Source organism: Erpetoichthys calabaricus, chromosome 11 (genome assembly GCF_900747795.2).
Source record: "Erpetoichthys calabaricus chromosome 11, fErpCal1.3, whole genome shotgun sequence".
In the NCBI taxonomy this organism is placed as follows: domain Eukaryota; kingdom Metazoa; phylum Chordata; class Cladistia; order Polypteriformes; family Polypteridae; genus Erpetoichthys; species Erpetoichthys calabaricus.
In genome coordinates, this window is record NC_041404.2 from 122,072,772 (window position 1) to 122,088,785 (window position 16,014).

General features: G+C 37.0%; 1 protein-coding gene across 1 annotated transcript in view; it reads right to left on the bottom strand.

The window, feature by feature from the left end:
• The window catches only part of flt4 (fms related receptor tyrosine kinase 4), a 191,221-nt gene that overhangs the window by 89,517 nt on the left and 85,690 nt on the right, over positions 1-16,014 (bottom strand). Inside the window, exons 2-3 of the mRNA XM_028813757.2 lie at positions 12,622-12,718; positions 11,181-11,458 (exon numbers count right to left, since the gene is read on the bottom strand). Coding sequence (XP_028669590.1) covers positions 11,181-11,458; positions 12,622-12,718 — 375 coding nt within the window. The remainder of the gene's footprint in view (positions 1-11,180; positions 11,459-12,621; positions 12,719-16,014) is intronic.

Genomic DNA, 16,014 nt, shown 5'->3' on the forward strand with positions numbered 1-16,014 from the left:
ACCAGTCCAGTTTGTTGCTAATGACGGGCGCTCAGCAGGCTCCTATCAATTATGGAGAATCCACTGCATCCACTAAACAGTATCATCTCCAGATAGAGGAGCAGCTTCAGCGACAGACTGCTGTCCCTGTCCTGCTCCACTGACAGACTGAGGAGATTGTTCCTCCCCCAAACTATGCGACTCTTCAATTCCACCCGGGGGGGGGTAAACGTTAACATTATTCAAAGTTATTGTCTGTTTTTTACCTGCATTTTTATTACTCTTTCATTTAATATTGTTTTTTGTATCAGTATGCTGCTGCTGGAGTATGTGAATTTCCCCTTGGGATTAATAAAGTATCTATCTATCTATCTATCTATCTATCTATCTATCTATCTATCTATCTATCTATCTATCTATCTATCTATCTATCTATCTATCTATCTATCTATCTATCTATCTATCTATCTATCTATCTATCTATCTATCTATCTATCTATCTATCTATCTATCTATCTATCTATCTATCTATCTATCTATCTAATGAGAACCCCTGGTATTTGTAGCTCTGCATCATTTCTATGTCCTCCCCCTGAATGGTGACTGGTCTCAGAGGCTCCTTGGCACACCGGATGTCCAGCAGTGGTTCTTTTGTTGTTGATGTTGAGTTGCAGGTTGTTGTTCCTGCACCACAAGATGAAGTCTTTACCCTGTACTGTCTCTTTTATCCTCACAGACTAAATAACAACATCACTTCCAGGTTACATACATGTATGCTCCCACAGAGAGATATTGACAGGGCTATGTAGAGGAACATAACGATACCATCACTGTTCAGCCAACAGATGAAAATGTAGGCAACAATGTCAGTTGAATAAATTATTTTTATTATGAGTTCTGCTCATTGAAGTTTCAGTTCCTAACATTTTCCTGTTGCTTTTCTAACTTTAATTTTGCAAAGACATGGGAAAAACTCAATAGCAAAGATTTGGGATGAAGAATTGTGATTGTTATTTTTCTTTCTGTATCCAGCAGGCCCATTTCGGAAATGAAACATCACAAGCATGAATTTAGGACCTTTACTAGTCCTCAATAAACATACTGCCAAGTGTAATAGTCAGCTTTATACTCAAAAATGAACATGAAATGAACACACTACACTTTTGTTACTTCTGGTACTGCACATTACCAAACATTTGTGCTATCATATGGATGTGAAGTGCTTGATATGAAGGAAAAAGTCTTTGTAAATGGGCTGTCAGTCCCCCGCACTCATTCATGCTGGGCTAATGGAGAATTGCCATCTCAAACACACATCCTAGAGAGCAAGTACACAGCATACTCCACATAAGAATGTCTGGGCCATGATTCAAACCCACAACTTTGAAGTTATTCTGACGTGAAAACAGGTATACAAAAGAGGTAAAAATGATATCAGAGAGTTTAGCACATGCTTTACCAAACCAGCCACAGGTTATTCATGGTCATGTAATTCTATGAAAAACCCTGGCCTAGCTGATATGCTAATGCGGGTTAGGGTTAGGATCAGAATCTGCATATTAAATATCAAATATATTAAAAAACAGAAATATAAAGAATAACAAACGATAAAAGCAGACAATGACACTTTTCTTTGAAGTTAGCATGTGGTTGTACTTTTTGTAAACTTAATTTGATACAGGACCAGCTCTGGGAAAAGAAGAAACAATTGCTATTCTTTCTATTGAAGGCTTCAAAGAAAAAGCTATTTTTTCAAGGGAAAATGTAAAAACAAAATAGATTTCATATGTACAATTATTTCCAAGTATATGAAACACAAAAAAATCAATTAAATGAGTGTAATGAAAATATGGATAATTCATTAGTCTTTGTAATAATATCACTTAAAATTCATGGACTGAAACTATACACTCAAGGGAAGTGTTAGTGTGGGTGAACAATATGGGTAAGGTGTAGCATTGCCTTATGGATCCAGCTTCCTTGGTTCAAATCTGACACCAAGATGCTGTTTTTATGTCCTCCCATATCCATGTGGGTTTTCCTCTGGGTGTTGTTTCTTTTCGGAGATGAATGTTAAGTGAATGAGTGTGTGTGTGTTTGTGTAAAGGAACCCTGAGATGGACTGGTGACCTACACAGGGCTGTTTCCTTCCTTGCAATCATTGATGCTAGGATAGTCTCAAATACTTCCACAATCCTTGGAGAAATTAACCAGATTTGATAATATTATATTGTATTAAAGCTACTGAGATCCATTTTTTTTCATTGGAATCTGGTTAATCTATATCTTCAACTATATAATAAAACACTAAAGTCTGTGTGTCCAGTCCTCCTGAACAATCTGATTGGTCAGCTTGGCTTTGGTGACACAACGATAGAGGAATTGCAAGTGTGAGGCACATGAGTAGGAGTAAAGACGTATGAGTCATGCCAAGAGAGTCACCTTCAAAGAGGGCAAGTATAAAATCAGACAGGGGGTGAGAAAGACTCAGAGTCCGAGAAACAGACTTTATGGAAATGCACTCCAGAGACATTCACACACGTTAATACAAAGGAAAGGCACTGAAGATACACATAGGGCAAGAGATAGCAAAAATATGTTATTCATTTTATTACCGTGGCTAGTAGTTACCATAAAGCTGTAAAGATTAACTTAAGGTCAGGCATCTATAAGAAAATGACTATCTTACTATAATTAAACAACTGAAAAATATACAGTCAGTTATTAAGCCACATATGATTGTTCCAATACAGCTAGGTGATGTTATTAGAAAAAATGAGGCTATGAGAGGACTATTTATTGTGATAAAATGTAAGGACACTTTATTTAAGCATTCTGTGCTTTCCCTCCACTGACTGTGGTGTGTCTGAATGTTTTAAATGTTTTATTCTAGAATATTGTACAACAGTATCATTTTTATGCCTTTTTAGCTCTCTTTCTCACTTTTTTTATATAATTTGGTCTTAAGGATGGCACTAGTAGTTGAATATTTTTTCACATGTTAACTGATATGTGCTCATGCCATTTCACGTAATCAGACCACTAGTGCATATTGGTTTGGATGACATAAGCCATAAGAACAAAAAGATTGTAACTCTATTCAAGCATGGGATTGAATTAATGTTTCACATGTGCTCAATTTCTGGTTAAACAATCCACATGAAAATAAAAAGACAGCTCAGGCTGTTTCCTGTGGCTTCAGCTGTGCTGTATTATGAATGCATTTCCACATCACTCAGCTGTCAGAAGAAAAATAAAAGATGATAGTTTCTTTTGGCAACCGGCATATCATTCTTCAGTTATGGAAAATGAATGACAAGCGTACGTGACTTGTAATCACTGATGGAGGCAGGGCACTATATTGGTGTTATCCCACCTGGGTGCATTGCAACCCTTTTAATATGATCTACAATGTCTTCCCTTCAGCGACCACAAACATTATACAATACCATACTCTTACCTCAGTTGTCACTTCAAATCAGTCAAAATTCTATTTTTCAAATTTGTAAAACTGAAGAACTACCAAAAGTTGATGCACAAGTGCTTAAAACCAGAAATGACATGCTAGGTTAAAGCTTTAAACTTGAATATTAGGTCTTAAGAGAGTTTTACTACTTTATGTTGAACGGAACATAAAACATGCATTTCATAAAGTAGGAATAACAAGTGTGTACAACTTTATAAGCTCATGGAATATTTGTTAATGAAAAGAGTTGAAGAATATATTTGTTTTTATTATATATTAATAATTCAATGTTTATACAAACACCTATTTTGTAACCATCATTACCTTTGGCAGCATCAAACATTGCTTAGTCATCTTACAAAAGTATCATTCTTCCACATATATCACTATTAAAATCTCAGAGAATATAATGAGAAGTCAAGCAAAATGACATCTTTTATTAGCTAACTAAAAAGATTAAAATATGCAAGCTTTCGAGTATTCCTGATTGTAACAGAATTTTGTCATTTTCACCCTCTGATAGAGGTCCATATAAGGCTAGATCCCTAGCAAAGGATCGAAAATCAAAATAATGACTGACTTTAAAATAGTCTAAAACAATACCTCACATGCTTATGTTTGAAATTTGTCTTTTTAGCCTTCTGGGAATGGCTGTTAGAGGGCCAGGAGCACCAGTAAAGAATCAAATATTAAAAATATTATCATATTTGTAATCAGCAACCTTGAAATAGGAGAAAACAACACACCATGTGCCCACATTACAGATCCCAATTTTGTTGATGTTTTGTGAACAGGAGTAACTCTGACTCCTCATATCCCATTAGGGGGTGAACCTCTAGGGTCAGTTCATGTGATATACACAACTTCAAGTCCTTCTGGTTATTTTTGCTGAAGACATCTATTGATTTACCCTTTATGTTTAAGTATGCAATTATCTGCACCCTAAAAATGGGTGGAAACATAAGAGCTCAAAGTCTTGCAAAACTACAAATCAAATTTTTGTACCAGTGACTCGGGAGGTGCTGAAAAAATAAAGACTTGAATTGATGTCAAACATAAGTTATTCTGCTGAGCACAAATTGACAAAATTCCTCCACATTGTCAATTGTGTTTTAATTTTTTCTTTATGTAATGATGTTAAACAACATTAGTTGGATAAGGCTAAGAAATTTTACAGGATGGAAACCCTCAGTACCCTGTCACATATAACATGGTGCAAATTAGGCCACCAAAGACAATTATTTTTGAAGCTAATTAATCTGTGTAATGTTTATTTATTCATGAAAAATCTATGTAATGTAGAATAAACACAAAATAACATGGATACGCTAAAAAGTAACAAAAAGGTCCTGTGCTTTTAGAACAAGATAGTATCTTGGGTGGCCTCCATTAGAATGTGAAAGTAAAGATATTTATTTTCATACACTTCTCTATGAATTTTTAAGTAGTCCTGTGGAGCAGGATTTTCCATTATTCTTGTATTTTTTTAATTTGGTTGTTTTTCTTTTTTTTTGTTTCTTTTTTTCTCTCTGTAAGTGATTCCACATAGCATCAGTAATATTGAGCAGTTAAATTATACTGTTAGCTCTCCATTTACAGACTTCCACTTCAGGAGTTTACAATGTGCTTGATGTTATTAGCCAGTTGAAAGATTCAATTTTTGCCATAATGTAATTTTCCTGAAGGTACCAAATGATGACTGAAAGTCTCTTTATGTTGCTTAGCAGATATCATTCCATTGATTTTGGTAAATTCCCCTGCGCTGTTGGCCAAAATGCACCATGCTTCACAGGAAGCTGCAGACAGGCATCAAGTACTACCCGCTGACTATTCTGACATACTTGGTATCCTTGTAAACCATTTCCAGATTTGGACTCATCACTCCATCACACATTCTGGCCCTAGTCATTACCCTGTGGTTCGTGGTCTTTTGCATGGTGCAATGCATTCTGCTTGCTGCCTTTCCACAGAAATGGTTTCATAGTTGCAACATGCCCTACAAGATCATTTCTAGATACACTTCAACATACAATCAGTGTGAACTTTGGTGTTAAATGACTCTCCCTGATGCTATAGCAAGCACTTCACTCGATTTCCTCCTGACCTATAAGAAAATGACATTTAAGAGTTTAAGCTTTTTGGGTCTTCCACTGTATCTTCTGTCTTCAACCTGTTCAGTCAATTCAGATTTTTTTATGACAGCGTCAACATCCTTTGCTCACTGACTATGGCCTCATTGATATAAACTTATGATTTTGTGTCTGTCGAAGTATGTTATTATTGCTTGATCAATTCCAAACCTCTCCTTGAGGACTCCCAGCTTCTGTAGCTACCATCAAAAATGCAGAATTATTTGTTAAATTGTACTTCTGGACACCTGGTTCAGTTAATAATGAGTCATTAATAAATATAAGGTCTGCTGTTAGTGGAATTTAACAAACACTTGGAATGGATGAGATACCTAGAGGAGATGTTTGAGAACCAAACCTACATTGTTGTCACATCTCACAAGATATAAATACATTTTTGGAAAACATGGAACATTCTTGTTACTTTTTGTTGTGTCAGTGCCCATCTGTATTGATTCTAATGTTATGTAGTGTTTTTGTGAGCAAATACTTACTGGCCAGATGAATAGCTTTAAAAAAGGCTTTTGCACTTTGAAATATTTGTGGGATTACACAAATTAATAAATTAATCGTTAACACAGGACCTATGAACCCACTTACTCCAATGCATGGTCAAATGTGGCAGGAGCAGGTCCCAGTCTCAAGGCAATCAAGAGAACCAAACCCTGAACTAAGGGGCCAGTCCATCACAAAGCCCACTGACCCACTCCTTAGAATGACCAAATGAATCTAAGACTCAGGCATTTAGAGATAAGAGAGGAAAAATGGAATACTGGGAGAAAAAGCTTACATGGACAAGAGGGGATCATGAAATCATTACATAGACTTTGACCATGCATGAGACTTGAATACAGGATGCTGAATCCATGATAACTACTGGACTTAGGTCACCTAAATGTGGTAATTGGGTTCAAATTTAAAGACTCATATGCAAATTAAATTAAAATTGTGGATTTCAGCAAGCAATCAATCCTATCAGTTGTTTCCAAAGAAAAGAGAGTGCTCACTTAAATTAATTAGTTAACATTAAATACAACCAAGTTTAAACTACATAAACTATTTTTATCCTGTTTCTGGAATGCCTTGGCCTGCACTAAGTATGAAGCCAAAGTACTTTTAATTTATTCCCAATTTAATGACTTTTTAGTGACTTGGTTTGTTAAATCATACTTTCTTTTTTATGCCTTCAGTAAGGAAATAATAGTTTCATAGCTCTGAAGTGACAAAAATGTTTTTGTTGTATTAGCAGCTTGTATATTTTAGCTAAAGGTAATCAAAACTAATTACTGTATGATTGTTCCACACTGCATTTAAAAATACATTTATAGAAATGCTTGTTATTATAAAGTATAGATTTAGAATTGAAACTTTTCATCCTCCAAAAGATTTCTGAAACATTTTCAGATAAGCAACAACTATTCCTATGAATCTCTAGTCATGTACATTCAAATGACATCTACACTATGTGGGGTTAACTTGGGAAGTTCAACTTGGAATGAGGGAAATTGAAAAAATATTTTCATATAGGGTATTATTGTTGTATTGTAACACTTTTATATTATGTGGAAATAAGGCTTGTAATCTTAAATTGTATGTGGTGTATTAATATATGAGTATAGGATTACTTAAACAACATGCAGTTTTTAAGTGAATAAAAAATATAAACAGGCATGTAGCTCTCATAATTGTGTATTTAACAGAAATTTGACATGGCTGGACAGGGCTTGTGTTTTAGGGAGGTTAGTCAGCATGCATAGTGCATATTAAGCAAAAATTTGAAGGCTGATGGGAATTACACAAATGCAAAAATAAATACTTCTTTAGTGCCATCATTATATATTTTATGAGCTTTATGTTCAAATAAAATAAGCAGTGTGTGCTTGTAAGAAGGTATGAAAGAAGTGATTGAGACCTTTTAGTTAAGTACTGTTATGCCTAGCAGGCATGAGACAACTTCAGAGGGTGACCAGAAGACAAGGACACAGTCAAATAGCTGTAGCGAGGGTCAGAACCAGGAGAACAACTATCAGTAACCTAACCTAAGATTTGCTAGACAAGATCAAAGTCAGGTGCACAGAGAGTTCAAAAATCAAGAGAAACAAAACAGAAAATTTTTGAAAACAGCTAAGAAGGGTTCTGTAATTTGTGTAGTCAGATGGGGAAGTATACCCCTGGATGACCATTTTCCCACCCCACTGTGATTGACAGACCATGACCTATAAGGACATGCCCACTTCAGAATAGTCCCAGCAACAGGAGTCGACATTAGCGCTGTGAGAATTGTTGTGATATAACAGTCCAAATCACAAATCAAAATTAAAACAACTGATTTTCAGAAACAAATGTACCCAATCAGTACCTTAGGACAGTATATCTTAATCTTTTTTTCTCATAACCAAAATTTTGCATTCTTTGTGTCTTCAAGACCCAGAATCATCCAGGGTGGCCCCCTTGGACAAGCAGTGCCAAAGGTCATAGTGAATCAATGGCTTGGCCCACAGCAACCCATCACAAGACACTCCGCCAACCCTATGTGACCCTCTCCAATTGAAGTACAATTCAGATTCACGACTTGGCATGATCCAAATTCAGACAAAACATGACTTATAGTTTAAGAACCTATGGCTTAGGGCAGGGGTTCTCAAACTCGGTCCTAGGGACCCATTGTGGCTGCAGGGTTTTTGTTCCAACCAGCTTCTGTTTTTAACTGGACTCCTGGGCTAATTAAATGAACTGTAATTTCCCAGATTCTGTGTTTTGGGAATAATATAGAAATTAAAAATGTAAGTTTGGTTAAAAAAATTATGAAAATGTACTAAGCAGTTATAGGGGAATAATGTATTTTTTTTCAATACTTCCAATCTGATTTTCATTCTACTTTTCCAGGTGCTCTGATTAATTAATCCATTATTTACTAATTAGTGGGTCTGATGCTAAAGTAGTTGAAGCATTTCATAATTCAGTGTTGTTTGCCAGCGTGTCTGCTCTGATTGTTTTTAATTGTCACTATTAAGATGCAATGAAGGGTGCAAACTGCACAGAAAAAGGACAAAATATAATGAAATCAACAAAAGAGATTTAAGCATTTAAATCTATAACAAAATTAGAAATATTTCTAAATGTCTTATTAATGTAAAAATAATGTTGCTGTGTTTTTGTGAATGTAGAATAAGAGAAGAGAAAAATGTAATTAAATGAGATCAGTGTTAACAGTTGTTGTCACTATTTATGATTCTGGTTGAAACAACAACCTGAAGCCACAGTGGGCACCCAGGACTGACTTTAACTCTATCAGGGCTGATGTCAACTTTTGTCAAAAGGAGGAGTTGACCATGGTAATCAACTGTAAACTGTGACAAAACCAACCGTTATGTTTTAGTTGGACTCTCATTGCTAGAAAGAAAGTTGGATTCATTGGCTTGACTGATATTCCCTGCACTCTCATGAGTAGCAAGGTGCACACAGTGTCAAAAATGGCACTGACATCTGGCGAGAGATCAAAGCGGATGTGTAAAGCAAAATACTCTGTGGACAATGTTTTGCCTATTATCTCTGAACTGGACTATGACTTATCAGACTCAGTTTTTGATACAAGTGATCGAAAATGAATGTGATGTTCCAGCTTCAGCTGATTGGTCCCCAGCTAGTCATAGTACTGAAAATGTTCGCCAGGGAGGACTGCCACTTAACAATGATAAGAGGTAGAAACCAGATTGTAATTCACTGCGACCGTGACCGCTGCTGCTGTCTCAGCCATGTGAAGAGAGCCTGGCAGCAAGCCGGCCGCACATTCTTGGCAAACTGGCAGCCACAGCATGCATCAAACAATGTATTATGTTGATTTCAGAGTGAAACCATTGTTTTTTGGAAAAAATATTCAGACCTCAAAGAGTTAAGAACCCCGCCTTAGGATATAGAATTGCTTAACAGAACCAAATGATGTTCAAAATAGAAGTCCCTGACAAGCACAACTATAATCTTCATTGTACTAGCTAACATCACTAGCTAAAAAGGCAATGAACAAGTTATCAGCTGCATGATTTTTGTATGATACAACTCTTGCTTTCTGTGACTTGCTGTGTCATGCTGTTTACTAGTACTTTTTCAATAGTGGTTCTTCATTGAGGCCCTGTATAAAAAAGAGGGTTTGAGAGTACTTCCTCTGACGCAACAGCGTTCTGGTGTTCACAAGCATCTCAATGGGCTTAACTCTTTCAGGGCTGATGTCGACTCTTGTCAAAAGGAGGAGTTGACAATGGTAATCAACTGTAAACGGTGATAAAACCAACCGTTATATTTTAGTTGGGCTCTCATTGCTAGAAGGAAGTTAGCTTCATTGGTTTGACCGAGATTTCCGGCGCTCGTGTGAGTAGTAAGGTGCAAACAACGGCAAAAATGGCACTGACATAATGGCGAGAGATCAAATCGAATGGGTAAAGCAAAATACTCCTTGGACGAAGTTTTGCCTATTATCTCTGAACTGGACAATGAGTTGTCAGACTCAGATTTTGATACAAGTGATCGAAAACAAATGTGAGGTTCCAGCTTCAGCTGACTGGTCCCCAGCTAATCGTGGTGCTGAACAGGTTCATGTAGCTGACACGCCTACAGCAATGTTTGCCAGGAGGACTGCCACTTAATGATAAGAGGTAGAAACCAGATTGCAATGCACTGCGACTGTAACCGCTTCAGCCACGCGAAGACAGCCTGGCAGCAAGCCTGACGCACATTCTTGGCAAACTGGCAGCCGCAGCATGCAGCAACAGACGTTTTATGTTGATTTCTGTGTGAAGCCATTGCTTTTCAGAAAGTTTGTTTTTTTGGAAAAAAATATTCAGCCCTCAAAGAGTTAAAAAGAGAAGATTAAAATCTGTAACTGTTCAAGATGAACCACCTGGCATGAAGCTTGCAGAATGGACATTGATTTAGAGCATTAAAATTCTCTGTTTTCATTTATTTTACTTCTTGTGTTTGATAGTCTGATTCCTCAGCAATAAACATACAGGTTAAGGTGAAATAAAGCTTCTGTTCCCCTGCAACAACCTCACATTTCTTGCCGCTTGCAATTGCCAAGGGGTTATTAAGGGGTCACTTTTTTACCTGATCCAGGTCTTGCAGTGACACAAAGGGATGCTTTTGTGCAGCTCTCACAGTAGTGGAAAGCTGGGTGAATCCAAAGGAAAGGCGAATGACTGTAAGCCATAGCCCCAGAAGTGTGCAGCCTGTCACTGTTGAGGTTCCCATGGGTGAGTATTGCAGAGTGTTCAATTAAAACAAGTTTAATAGGCTAAGGTGTTCTTGTAGTATTTCTTGTCCACCAAAAACAAAAGAACCTAAGAGACTTACATAAAGTCTTTCATTAAAAGTAACATATACATACAGGAGCAGTAATTCATGATTAAACACTGCATCATGCTATGTTCAAAATTCAGACATTCTATAGTAGTCTATCTGTATTGACAGTATAGCACATTTCTTTGGAAAACATTCAGTAAGAAATCTAATGAAGAGAAAAATATTTTTATTTCGAGCTGAAGGATTTAAAGATCCCTTGATTGAGGAGGCATTGAACAGTTTTTAATTTAGTAAAAGTTGTTGTGACTTACCTCTAACAAAGACATAAATGCTAGCAGCAGTTGTGCCATCAGTTATAGTTGCGGGTCCCTGGTAGTAGCAGCGATAATAGCCGGTGTCACTGCTTTGGGCCCTGGTCAGTGTAAAAATCTTACAGTATGGTTTCCCAGGAATTCCTTGACATTCATTTATCTCAACAGACCACTGATTTGGCTGGTTTGGGGATGGCTGCTGTTCCTGATGATCTTTTGTTTTCTTTTTGTTGTAACCTGAATCTTCAGGCCAAGTCCAATCAAGAATCCGTTCTCCCCTGTGTGAATATGTGAAGGTGTAAACATGAAACACAAAGTGAAGCAAATAATTATTTTACAAACATTAATGTTACACATGGAATTAGTGAGAGCAGGACTGTCACAGAACCTTACAGAAAGTCATCACTACAGTTTGTCTAGCCAGGTTAAGGAAAACAAGGAGAAGTACAAGATGCTGCATCATTGCTACAGATATCCTCGCCTTGTGTACCAACATTAGTGACTTGCAATATAGTCCTTAGTCGTTGTGTCATGCTTATGGAAAAGAAGGCACACTGGACAGTACGGTTTGCACTGATTTTTCGGTTACCTGAAAATATTCAGCCAAAAATAGCATAACATGGCACATTCAGTAATCAACCAAATGTGTAAAAATGCCAAATGTTTTGTCTGAAAGTGTGACACTGCTTTTTTAGGCTCCTCAGCTGGTTAAGGATAACACTTTCAAACAGCACTGTTTGTTCTGTATGGAATGAGTGATATGTCACACAGCCTTGCATTGTGGGATGTGGATGTCATCTGGATTGTTTACAATAAGAAATGAGTAGTAGTGACATACTGTGAGAAAGTGCAACAGTTTTATGAAGGAAAAGCATGGCAAAGAAAGGGAGAAGCAGACGACTGGGACATATAGAGTCAGAATGCACCACAGTCTTATTTAAATAGTTTAAATCTAATAAACCATGTGGATCTGTAAGTGCTTTGCTTAATGTATTATCTCCTCTAATGCTGTTTGAATGCAATGTTTTTTTGAGTATAGCAAAGTGAAAGTTGTGTGGCATATTTTAATGTCCACTATCTGAGTTATTGTAACTGCATGGTCTGACTGCTGTACATAAAAACTGCTGTGTCAACTTGGCTTTGTTCAAATGTTCTCTACTACAAATAAAAACATGCGTTAATTTGACATCCTCTGTTTGTTATTTCATTATTAAATGTAAAAGATGAGTCAAGCACTGATACTGGGTTAGCATAATTTTAAACAGATTTTTAGTGTGGATGATACTGGTAGGTTGAGGAAGGCACGAATAAAACATTTGATAAAATGTGATATGAAGGGAACAAATTAGCAATTCATATCTAGGTGGAAATGACATGAAGAACAAAGCGTGTGTTGTTTTACACATTTTCTTAGAAATTCACTCTTTACATCGATACCTACCGGCATGTAATGGTCAGTGTGTCATTGGCATTAATCACCAGTTCTTCACCTGGGCTGTCCAGAGTAGGTGGACTCATAGAATATCCAATCACAAGAGCTGCAAATGAAAACAGTCCAAAGGTTAACAACAACAACAACAACAACATTTATTTATATAGCACATTTTCATACAAAATGTAGCTCAAAGTGCTTTACATAATGAAGAAAAAAAGAATAAAAGACAAAAAAGAAATTAAAATAAGACAACCTTAGTTAACATAATAAGGAGTAAGGTCCGATGGCCAGGGTGGACAGAAAAAACAAAAAAAAACTCCAGAAAGCTGGAGAAAAAAATAAAATCTGTAGGGGTTCCAGGCCACGAGACCGCCCAGTCCCCTTTGGGCATTCTACCTAACATAAATGAAATAGTCCTCTTTGTAGTTAGGGTTCTAAGAGAGTTAAGAGAGTCAACATTGTTCACTGGGGATTAGCCTACCACAAAATAAATAGTTTTTATGATTCTCCTTCATAGTGTGATCCACAAAATCTCAGTCCACCAATGTCTTTTGCTGGCTTGTTATTATTCTCCTCCTGATTTATTTTGGTAAGACAGAAAAAAACTATGACATGTGTAGCAAGGAATGCACCCCACTAAGTAGGCCCAACTGAGAGTATCAAACTCTTCCAAATATTTCCATTGATTTGGGTTTGTGGTCAGGGGTGTCCTCTGGCACACAGGCTCCTGTATGGCATCACATCATAGAGCAATAGAATATTGTGTATTGCTGGATGTGAAAAAGAAGGAGCTTGGGATTTTAATGAACTTTCGTAATGCACAGCCCTTAAACAAAGACGGTCACTATATGCAGCAAGCAAAGATGCTGTAAACTTCAGAAAGTGTGCTTCATTTCCTCAATATTTATGTTAAAAATGAGAAGCCAGCTTCATATGAGAAACAGATATGGGTATGTTACTCTGCTATACTTCCAGATATGAGTGTTACTTAAAAAGAATGTTTTGATATACAGTAATGCACAAACAATTCCCAGGTGAATTCATCCCTGCCTAAAGCTTAGTTTGAGCTGGAAAATGTTTGTATTTTAATTAATCTTAAAAGTCATAGCCATCCCATTAACATATTATCTCAAATATTTTTCAGTACACAAAGAATGTAGTTTTATTTTAAGCTTATTGAGCAGGCTTTACAACTTTTTGCGACGGGACAATAAGACAACAGAAAGGAGTTTGATCTGTGCTACTGCAATTGGATGAATCTTGTGAATCCAATATCAAGTATTTTATGAATTTTTTTTGGGCAAGTTGATCACAAACATTTAGAAATCAAAAGCATTTAAAAGTATATACAATTATACAATTGGCTATGGGTTAATGCTGGATGTTGTAATGATTACCACACCAAGATTGTCTTTGCTGTTGTCCTCCCCTCTTATTGTTTGTCTGTTTGTTTGACTAAGTTGACTTGCCTCAAGTCCCAAGGGGAAACCAGGGTAATGGCTGGTTAGACCCCATTATCTTAAGAAATAGCAGCAGATGAGCTGATTTCTACTGGGGTGTAAGTTTCTCGAAAGCTAAAAATGCTAAGAAATTTGTTATCTCAAACTTAAGATTATTCAATAATTAGTGAATGTTTCCTTGAACCCTTTGTAACCAATGTAGTATTTAATCTTGTTCATAAATTAACAAAGGGTTTCACGAAACACTTGCTAATTAATGAATGATCTTAAGTATGAGTGAACTGACCCACTCGTTTTGTTCTTTCCTTGGACTTTTGTCTGTGATTCTGTCTCAGACAAAGGTCACCTTAAGTAGATGGCAAAAAACACTGATGCTCTTATTTGGACAATGTAATAAAAACAATAATAACAGATCAATGTTGCAATATAAATATATAATTATATTGTTTAGATAATGGATGGATGAAGATTTATGCAAAAGGAGCCCTTTGTAGCTTTAACACCTATAAACAATTTGAGTACATAATAAGTTAACTAATCAAACTCGTTATGCAATTAGTCACATCATTTAAAATCAGAAGGTGAATTGCCGCATAGTGTCCTGAGAAACGTGCAATGCACTTGGAGATGCCATTTGAATAAACTTGTGAGACTTCAAGGCAGCACTGTCTAAGTAGCAAAGTCTTTGGCTCATCTCAGTAATCAACAACTAATTGAGAAATACACACTGCCTGGTGGGTAAAATAATAACCATCCTTTGTCTAGTGCAGGATAAATTGGAAAGAGGAACACACCAGAATTTTGGACATGCACATGACCTCAGCAAGGCTACTATTGTGCTCAGACTATAAATACAGTATAACACCAGGTCATGTCACTTGCAGGTAGTCCAAGGTAATTCTGTACTAATGTGGTATATTGACGAGGGGGATGAGACAGAATATAGGACTCAGGTGGTGAACTTTGTGTCTTGGTGCTAAAAGAATTGCCTGCAAACTAAACATCTGCAAACCTAAGGAGCTGGCTACTGACTTTTACGGTGCCAATGTGCCTCTATGTCCAGTCATTATTATGGGAGTGAATGTCAATGTGGTGCACTTCTACAGCTACCTGGGATTCCCACATTAGTGACAGACCACACTAGTCTAATAACACAGAAGTTATGGATAGGAAATAACAGAGCAGACTCTCTTTTCTGAGGAGATTACATCACTTTAAAGTGAACGGTGACATCCTTTACATATTCTACAACTCTGTTATGGTCAGTGAGATTTTTCATGCTGTTGTGTGCTGGACTGGTAACATCACTTCAAGACATGGTCACTGAATCAACAAGCTGATTAAGATGGCAGGCTCTGTTATGAGATGAATCATTGACATACAGTGGAGAACAGAATACAGATAACACCGATTGACCATTATGAGCAATGCTGCACATCCTTTCTGTAACACACTATCATTAATACTTTGACGCCAATGTATTATTCAGTAGAAGTGTGTCAAGAAACTCTACTGGGGCTCCTTCATATTTATGGCAATACATCTACATAGAGAGATGGGAGTAGATTCATACCTGGTGGCATGGATCGTGGACTATCTTACAGACAGACTTCAGTATGTGCGTCTCAGGAACTACAAGTTCATCAGAGGTGACTGTGTGCAGAGGGTGCAGACCTATACATACCTGGGAGTGCAGCTGGATGATAAATTGGACTGGACTGCCAATACTGATGCTCTGTGTAAGAAAGGACAGAGCCGACTATACTTCCTTAGAAGGCTGGCATCCTTCAACATCTGCAATAAGATGCTGCAGATCTTCTACCAGAGGGTTGTGGTGAGTGCCCTCTTCTACGCGGTGGTGTGCTGGGGAGGCAGCATAAAGAAGAAAGACGCCTCACGCCTGGACAAACTGGTGAGGAAGGCAAGCTCTATTGTAGGC